Raw genomic sequence first — 8,832 nt, forward strand, 5'->3', positions numbered from 1 at the left:
TGCTCATATACAGGATTTTGTGATTTAGGGCCACAGCAGCTGCACTCGTACATCTTCCTATGCACTGTGAAACATTCCCATCATCCCTCGATGTTTCATACAGGCGCTGAGGTTGTCAGCCAGATTTTTTTTTTTCGTAGTGAGTACGAGCAGCTCAAACATTCAGAGGAGTGCAAGTCATTTGTGTGACACAAATTTGGATTTGATATTAAGGTTCATTTGTATGTATTTCCTCTTTGATATCTGAAATGATAAATATAAGAACACGGAGAACACTCGATATGAGAGGACACAGCGTATGGCTAAACTGTCATCGAGACAGTCTCAGAGGTCAGGTGTTAAGGGGCACTGTGAAAGCATCAGAGGTCCTCTCATTCATCTATTTGCTTTAGTTTGGAGGTCTTGATTTGAATCGATTGGAATCATCCCATTTTCTGACTACAGTCAAACATTAACAGCTGCATTTTTTCCTTTCCTCCCTTATTCCTCTGGCTCTACATAAAAACAACATTGCCATGGTTGCGCTTTACAAATAATGATCAATGAAAGCAAACATAAAACAACAAAACTGTCAGCCCAGGCTTGTTTGAGCTTTAGTTTGATGACATCTATGGATGCTATTGCCATAAGTCATTCATAAATCTTCCCCTTCTTGTCCTTTGCGAAACCTGTTGTTGATGTGTTTGGTTGGTTGTTTGTTTTTGAGTGTCATACCCTCTTAGATTGTTGCTGTTTGATGAGGAAACGAAGGCATGTTGGAGTGCGGTGTGAGTGGAAAGGCCCTCTTATAAGCAGCATGTAGAGAAGAATGGTTTCCCAGCAGGCCCCCTGGGTGCCACAGGGGGTACCAAGCTCAGCCAATGGACCTGTGGCGGACTCCTTTGTTGTTCTCCTGGGCGTCGGGGTCTCGACATGCACAGTCTTCTCGAATGTCACATGACATAGGGAATGGAATCACCTGGCACAAACAAAATATCAAAGTGGGTTGAGTCCAAGAGCTTTAGGGGATCACATTCACCATAATACAGAAAAAGTTTTTAAATCACTGTTTGTCAGTGAAAACAACTCCATGTATCCACACGTATCCACAGAATGGAACACATTTTTGAGAATCTGATCCACACCTGCACCTCTAGTATACATGAACCATTAACAATGCAACAGTATGCTCATCCCAGCTTGTTTTTACTTTTGATGTCAAACAGAAAGAGGTATCTTTTCAGTCCCTGTGAGCTATACTGTTTGTGTGCACTGATAGATCAGTGTGAGCGCACTTGGAGGCGTGCGAGTGCAGAGTGAAAAAAAGAGGGAATGCAAGAGCGTATATGTGTACAGAGTAACAAGGAATCTCTTGTGTTCGAAGCGTTGAGGGAAGGAATGCCCTCTCTTTGCCCTGTGAAATACACAGGCCTTTCCTTTTGGTGTCCCCATCCACTGTAGGGGATTTTCCCAACTGTAAATCTAGTCCATTCATAGTGCCCACAAACTCTGGCTGACAACATTCCCTCCATTGCCACACTCCTCATTACAACCGACCAACACTTCTCCAGTTGTTAAGTGTGCGTGTGTATGTGTGTCTTCAAAATGTTTTCGTTGCCCTCAGCCATCCCTGAATTGTTTCCAGGGAAAACAAACAAAACACTGCAAAAAAAAAATAAAATACTGTGCATTTTTTCAAGTTAAAAACAACTGCAAAAGTGAACAATTCATCAAAACTGAGTTGTAGCTACAATTAGGTATCTACAGAGATATTGTAGTTAACTAATTACTGTAATTAGTTAGATATTGTAATTAACTAAAACCATGAAAAAAAACATTAACTGAAATGAAATGAAATAAATAAATAAATATTCAGCATGATATTATAAAGAACATTTTTTTTTTTTGCAAAAAAGGAAAAATCTTTTATATTGTTATTGTACCAAAGCCAAATGGATTGATTAAAATAATATCTGAAAAAAAACAAATATATATATTTTTTATGAAATTTTAATTTAATCTATTTTCCTTTTTACAATTTCTTTTTCTTCTAAAATTGAAATATTAAGCAAGAATAATATTAATTCCAACTATCTGTAGCACAAACAGTGCAGGTTGAGTTACCCACACAAAGTTTAATACTCAAGGTATTAGAGCATGAATTTGTTCAGCTACAATTAATATGTTGTTTGCTTCCAAATAAATGACCTCCTTTTAATGTGCAGTTCATGCCACTGAGACCACGACATCTGGATAGTATAAATATCAGCATTTCACAAGATTCAGACAAACTCTGACATGAAAGAAGTGAGGTTGAGAAGTCTGCAGGAAGCTCTTGACAGTAAGCTGAGCTGTCAGTGCACTTTTCCTCCAGCAAACCCTGCAACCGCTGAATGTTCTCACAACATCTGACCTTTTCTGTATTGATGTCATTGGGATGGTGGTAGAGGAACTGTGATTTCTCCAGTAGCCTCAGTAGTAATAAAAGAAGATTTGAACAATTGCCCACAAAATGATTTGATACTGTTTGTTTGACCACATAAAAATGAAGTTTAGTGGTTCTCAACTGGTTTTGCTTCAAAACTCAAATTTTGCACTGAACATCAAGTGGCAACCCAACACAGTACCAAGACTGTTTGAGACACAAAAGTAAGCAGAATATGTCCTTAAAAACAAACACTATAATATACTCATACTCAGCTGCACATTGTCTTTATAGTTTAAATATTTGGTTTGTAAATGTCTCTTGAAATTCGACAGTAGCCAATAATTTACTGCACAAACAAACCATTTTTAGCAAGTTAATGTACTCGGCATTTGGGTTGGACGCACCAGTTGAGATCCTACAACTGACCTACAACAATTTTCCATATTACTCCTCTGAGCTCTCTACACAACTTAAGGCAATGTAGTTTCATGCATAGGGTGCAATTCCATGTTTAAGTTATATTGGGGCACGATTTAGATCTGCGTTCAACGGAAATCTGGAGGACTTTGCTAGAAAATTGTTTAGCGTCACCATTAAACACATCAACTGGAAGCAAATTTAGTTCTGCCGTCATGACCTCAGCTCTAAAATGGAAGACCTCATCATTACAAGGCACGGATTCAAATCCTGGTCATCCTCAAGTCCAACAAACTAATAGGATGCTTTGTGTCAATGTTGCTTTTCTGTCTGCTCGTAGCACGTCAGAGGCCCGGGTTAGTTTTTCCTAATTGTATAGAGAATGGCAAGTGATAAGTCAGACAATCAGCGCTTTAGTCAGTGTGTTCCTCCCTGCCCGCGTTTAATTACAGACGGGGATACACACGGTCTTTGTATTGCTTATCTGGGACCGAAACATGCACAGGCAGCTCTCAAAGGAGCTGACTGTGTGCATTGTGAGCTGCTGCTGCTGCTGCCGCTGTACACGCTCCGCTCCCGCCTGGCGCTCTTTGAGGAGGGTGCACAGGCTCACGATCCTTGCAGTTCTGGTCCCGCGGCTGCCGAGGCAGAGCGGCGATTGAGATTGTGGGGATCCCAGATGGATCTAGTGGAGGGGTTGCAGATGGGCATGGCCCTTTCTGTGCACTCACTCTCTAGATCCAGTGCTCACTCTCAGGGTTCGGAAGCACGCTCTGCGGTTTCTTCCCCCTGGAGTGAGAGTATGTTGCTTCGCCTCTCTTCCTCTGAGGAGGTCGATGTGGAGAGCATCGAACAGGATGAGGCTAGGAACTCGTCACCCCAGTCCATCCAGCATGAGGAGCTGTTAGATGTGGTGACTCGTGCTGTGGCTAAATAAAAAAAAAGATTGGCTGGCTGAGAGGCAGGAAGATCGTCCTAAAAGCAAGCTAGACGAATGCTTCCTACGTTCTAAGTCACCTCCTCCACGTCGGAGCCTTCCTTTCTTCTCTGATCTGCACACTGAGGATTTGAGATCATGGGAAAGACCTTATTCAGCCCATCTTTTCAGCCCTAATGTCAGTAATTATTCTAACATCTCGGGGCTGAGAGAACATGGCTATGGGATGATGCCCCAGATTGAACAGACGCTTGTTAGTTATCTGTCCCCAGGGTCAGCATCGTCCCTGAAGGCTCCGGCGTTGCCCACCAGGCCTTTAAAGACAACATCGGCCTGGGTGGATAAAGCTTTTATGGTGGCAGGGCAGGCTTGTGCTTGTCTGCACACCATGGCAGTGTTGCAGGCATACCAGTGTAAGATTATTGATGCCATTTGGCTGGTTCAGAAGAAGGTCACAGTCTGAAAAAACAAGGAACTCTCACGAGAATCAACATCTGAACTCTGTCTCGCAAGCCTAAAGCAATACACCCAACTGAGAGAAACAAAAGCTCCACACCTTCACTCTTCCCCTCTCTCCCCTCATTTCCATCTGAACACAGGACACTGCAGAGATCACCAAAACCACTTTTCTTAATCAGAGTTTGCCTCATCATTACAAGGCACGGATTCAAATCCTGGTCATCCTCAAGTCCAACAAACTAATAGGATGCTTTGTGTCAATGTTGCTTTTCTGTCTGCTCGTAGCACGTCAGAGGCCCGGGTTAGTTTTTCCTAATTGCTCTGTGGGGCTTATGAGGGCAGTTATTCGCTATTGATGGTGCATTTGGGAGGAAAAGACCTTGGCTGACAAGAGCTCTGACAAATACAAGCAATGTATACTGTGAGTTGTTGGAACACTGGATTGAAAAACATACAGTCCTTCCAAAGAAACAATGAAAACAGCCCACGAAGACCACCAAAAATGACACAAGTACACAGAGCTCCAGTGGAAGCCACCAAATTCTGTTTACTAAATCCAATAAAGCATCAAATGGGGGGGAGGAATCAAAACATAATTTCAGTGCTGTCTGTTATGACCTGATATGACCCTGATCTACAGTAAGTGTCTTCTTTCAAGTCATTGTGGAAGATTATATCTTTGCGGCTCCCACAAAAAGAAGGAACAAAAAGCACATTCAAAAGTACAAGAAGTCATAAGAAAATGACAAATTTAGCACACAATGAACAAGGTTTATTGCTTAAAATATATATACTGGGAGGTTGAAATATTATTCCTACAAATGCTACTGACCAGTCATACCTTGGCAACTATAACTGTCATTTTCTCAGACAAGCTGAACTTGGCTCTTTCTTAATGTACACAACTGTTCAAACGTTTGGGGCTGGTAAGTTTTTTTTTAATTTTTTTTAATAGAAGTCTCATACTTATATAGGCTGCATTTATTTGATCAAAAATACTGTAAAAACAGTTATACTGTGAAATTTAAATACATTTTAACATATTTAAAAATATAATTTATCCCTGTGATGGCAACGCTGAATTTCTCCAGTCTTCAGTGTCACATGATCCTTCAGAAATCATTCTAATATGATGATTTGCTGCTCAAGAAACATTCCTCATTATAATCAATGTTGAAAACACTTGTGCTGCTTAATGTGATACATTTCTTTCAGGATTCTTTGATGAATATAAAGTTCAAAAGAAGAACGTTTATGTGAAATAGCAATCTTTTGTAAAATTATCCTTTTGATCATTTTAATGCATCCTTGCTGAATCAAAGTATTAAAAACCCCAAACATTTTAACAGTAGTGTAAGTTTATGTGAGTTTGGGTAGTTTTAGGGCATTTTAACTTATTCAAACTAATTCATTTGAGCACTGGGGTCACTTGCAGACAGTTCCTTTTCTGGTTCATTTCAGCCAAACTAGGTTCATTTGAAGTGAAAGCATCCTTAAGCACAATTTTATGGAAACTATACAAAAATACAGCACCTAACACACCCAATGAGGATAAAGCCATTATTGTTTTGCTTTTTAAATTTTTATCTTAAATTCATGCTAATTAACTTTGTGTCAGCCTCATTGCCAAATGAAGAATATCAGTGCAAACACTTATTTCCGATCCAAGGGAAACATCAACATATTTATGTTATACTCAAGATCATTGTAGTGTGGATAGTAATTAGTTCACAGTACCATACTGAATGTATTGTAGACACGTTAGGAACAGTTCTGTTTACTTACAGTAATCCCTTTCAAATGAGTCTTGTCTCTTTTCAGTTGACTGTGAGAAGTGTTTGCCTCAATTCTAATTTGAAAACTCTACAGTTTAATCATTTGCTTGCATAGTTGAACGTTTTTTTTTTTTAATTCAGATGAAAAATATTTTGCCATGTCGCAATTCATTCCTGCATTTAATTAGTACATTTTACTAAAAATCAAGAAATCTCTAAAAAGCTTGTCTGAGGTGGAGCTCAGCACAGGGTCAATTGGGTGGACGTGATAGCCATTACATAATGAAAGCATTTACATTATTACTCCCTAAAACTCCTTAAAATTACACGACAAATATGAAAATTAAGCATTTATTGGCTTCTCTAAATACAAAAATTACACTGGGCAGATGCACTTGTGGTGGAGCAACTTAATCAATTATTTGCTTTTGGCAGCAACCTTTCAGAATTCATAAAGACTACTGTAAAACTTTCTTTTGTTCTCAACTTACAAAGAAAGTCAAATTCCTTATTTACAGCCACTTATTAGCACAATTCAGGACAACGAATCGGTCAGCAGCTCAGCCTGAGAGGTGGAGGATGTGCAGTTAGTTTTATTATTTGCATGGGTAATCCTCTGGTAATCCTCAGTTTATACGTTTCTATATGATTTACAGCTGCATTTAAATGCTAAGAGTACAGTTCCAACTGCCGTTTCTAGACCTTTCACAACAAGTTGTGTATTCTGCCGGGAAATGCGTCATCACACATGCCAACTTTTTTTTGCTTTGGCACCACGCACGAGTAGAGCCGTCCAGTGTGCTTCCAGAGTTCGCTGTTGTAACTTTGGAGAAGTTACTTCATTCTTTGTCTGTCAAAAGAGAAGTTCACTTTCTCTGGCAGCCAGGAAAACTTGCTCAAGGAAAAAGCAAGGGAGGATCAAGTGAAAGAGGATGACAAGTCCATTGGAAAAAGAACAGTACACAAGCGTGCAGAAGAAGCCTTTCTAGGGCTATTTACCACCCTCGGGATTAAACTCTCGGATCTTTCTCTTTGTTGGAAAGTGAGGTGAACGTCCATATGGAAATGCTATATGCAACCATTTGTTGCCATGGCTTTGGAAAAACACCCAAACATATATGTGCGTGCTTCATCTACAATGTCTACAATGCATTGTGGATAGGGTTCAGAGAGTTTCCCCTCCCCGCTTTTGTGGGTGTCCTTAAGTTCCTCTCCGAGGAGATAATTATTACAACGCAAGATGTTTTACCCTGTCTGAATCTGTAGTAACTAAGCAAATTATGTGATTTACAGCTTTTTACTCCGTTTATTTACCAGCTCTTGAAGCGTAAACAAGGAATTCAACTGATTAAACATCTAAAAAATAAAAAACCTACCTTTTTGGTTTTAACAGTAGAATGGCAGCAGTCTCCTCCATCATAGTTGCAGAACGCTCGGTTGTTGATGGCGTCGCAGTAATTATCACCCATGAACGGCTGGTGAAAAACAGACAAAACTGCTCTGTAACATGAAATTACTAAATATATAAACACAAATAACATCAGCAATACACTGTCAAATAATAACGTGTTCCCCCATAAACTCCATCAATAAATTCATATAAAACCAGAAAGCAAGAAATAAAGAGACAGCCATTCACCCTGTGTACATCCACAACTGTGTAAAAATAGACACACAGACTTGAGTCTGTTGCAATTATGTTGCCCTGGAAAAATTGAGTTAGTATTCCCGGGCTTGTAGATGGTGGAGGCCACTTTTAATGGGGAAACCGAAGCCCTATTAAACTTATATGTGTCTCCCTTGGGAGTTATTACACATTTTCATCTTGACAGGCACTAAAGGTTGCCCAACACACCTGTGACCTTTTCCAGTTTGAAATCATCTCTCTGGCTCGACCCAAAAGCTTTCAGAGGGCTGCTAATTACCACCCATTGAAACTGGGTCAGGATGAGTTGGGTTCAAAAGTCTGCTGCTCTGGCCCGAATAAAAAATGGACTGGTCATCTCGCTGCCACAGCAAGACTCGTTATAAAGGAGAGAGAGGTGCAGATTAATCGCACTTTCAGGATAGCAGTGCAGTGTCTTTGGCAACTTTCAAAGAGCAACATACAGTATATGTGAAAATATCAGTTCAGTCTTTTTAGTGGCAAATGATTTTTCAACAGCTCTTTCTGCAAGAAGACACAGTAGCTGTTTTTTTTTATTCTCACTCTGTGATTTGAGGAAGTTGGGAACATGATACCCTCTAAATGAGGTTTCCAGGTTCGTCTAAAACGCAAAAAGAAAACAAATTGCCCTTAAAAACAAAGGTGGTAACAAACCCTACTTGTCTGCTTTTGTTGGCCCTGTTAAACCTGACTCAGATTAGGCTAGACTGGTCCAAAGAGCAAAGGAGAGGAAGACACTAAGCACAGCATGTTTATTTATGTATTAGACTTCAAAGAGCGTGAGAAGATGGCAGAAACAACTGTTCAAGGTCAAGCTCCAGAGAACAGACCTCCGTGACTGTATAGAGATTAAAGCTATGGCTGGGAGATTACCTTGAAGCGACTATCAGGGGCATAATGTTGTTATCATGCAAACTTACAATGGGAGAATGGTGAACAGACAATTATCTGAATAATAAAAATAAATGAATCAAAAATAATTTAAAACAAACAAATAAATAAAATGAAGTGAAATAATAGATAAATACAAATGTAATATTTTATAAAATAAATGATTTTCAACAAATAAAAAGCAGATAAATAAATTAATATATAAATATAATAAAAAACAAATAAAAAATGTAATTATTTAAAAATAAATAAATAATAAAATTTAATTATAAATAAAGAG

General features: G+C 39.2%; 1 protein-coding gene across 1 annotated transcript in view; it reads right to left on the minus strand.

The window, feature by feature from the left end:
• Positions 1–223: 223 nt before the first annotated feature.
• LOC107731007 (pappalysin-1-like) overlaps positions 224–8,832 on the minus strand; it is an 82,593-nt gene continuing 73,984 nt past the window's right edge. The window contains exons 21-22 of the mRNA XM_016541976.1: positions 7,372–7,470; positions 224–958 (exon numbers count right to left, since the gene is read on the minus strand). Of these exons, the coding sequence (XP_016397462.1) occupies positions 854–958; positions 7,372–7,470 (204 nt within the window). The 3' untranslated portion in view covers positions 224–853. The remainder of the gene's footprint in view (positions 959–7,371; positions 7,471–8,832) is intronic.

This window comes from Sinocyclocheilus rhinocerous, unplaced genomic scaffold, assembly GCF_001515625.1.
Source record: "Sinocyclocheilus rhinocerous isolate Xijiao unplaced genomic scaffold, SAMN03320098_v1.1 scaffold157, whole genome shotgun sequence".
In the NCBI taxonomy this organism is placed as follows: domain Eukaryota; kingdom Metazoa; phylum Chordata; class Actinopteri; order Cypriniformes; family Cyprinidae; genus Sinocyclocheilus; species Sinocyclocheilus rhinocerous.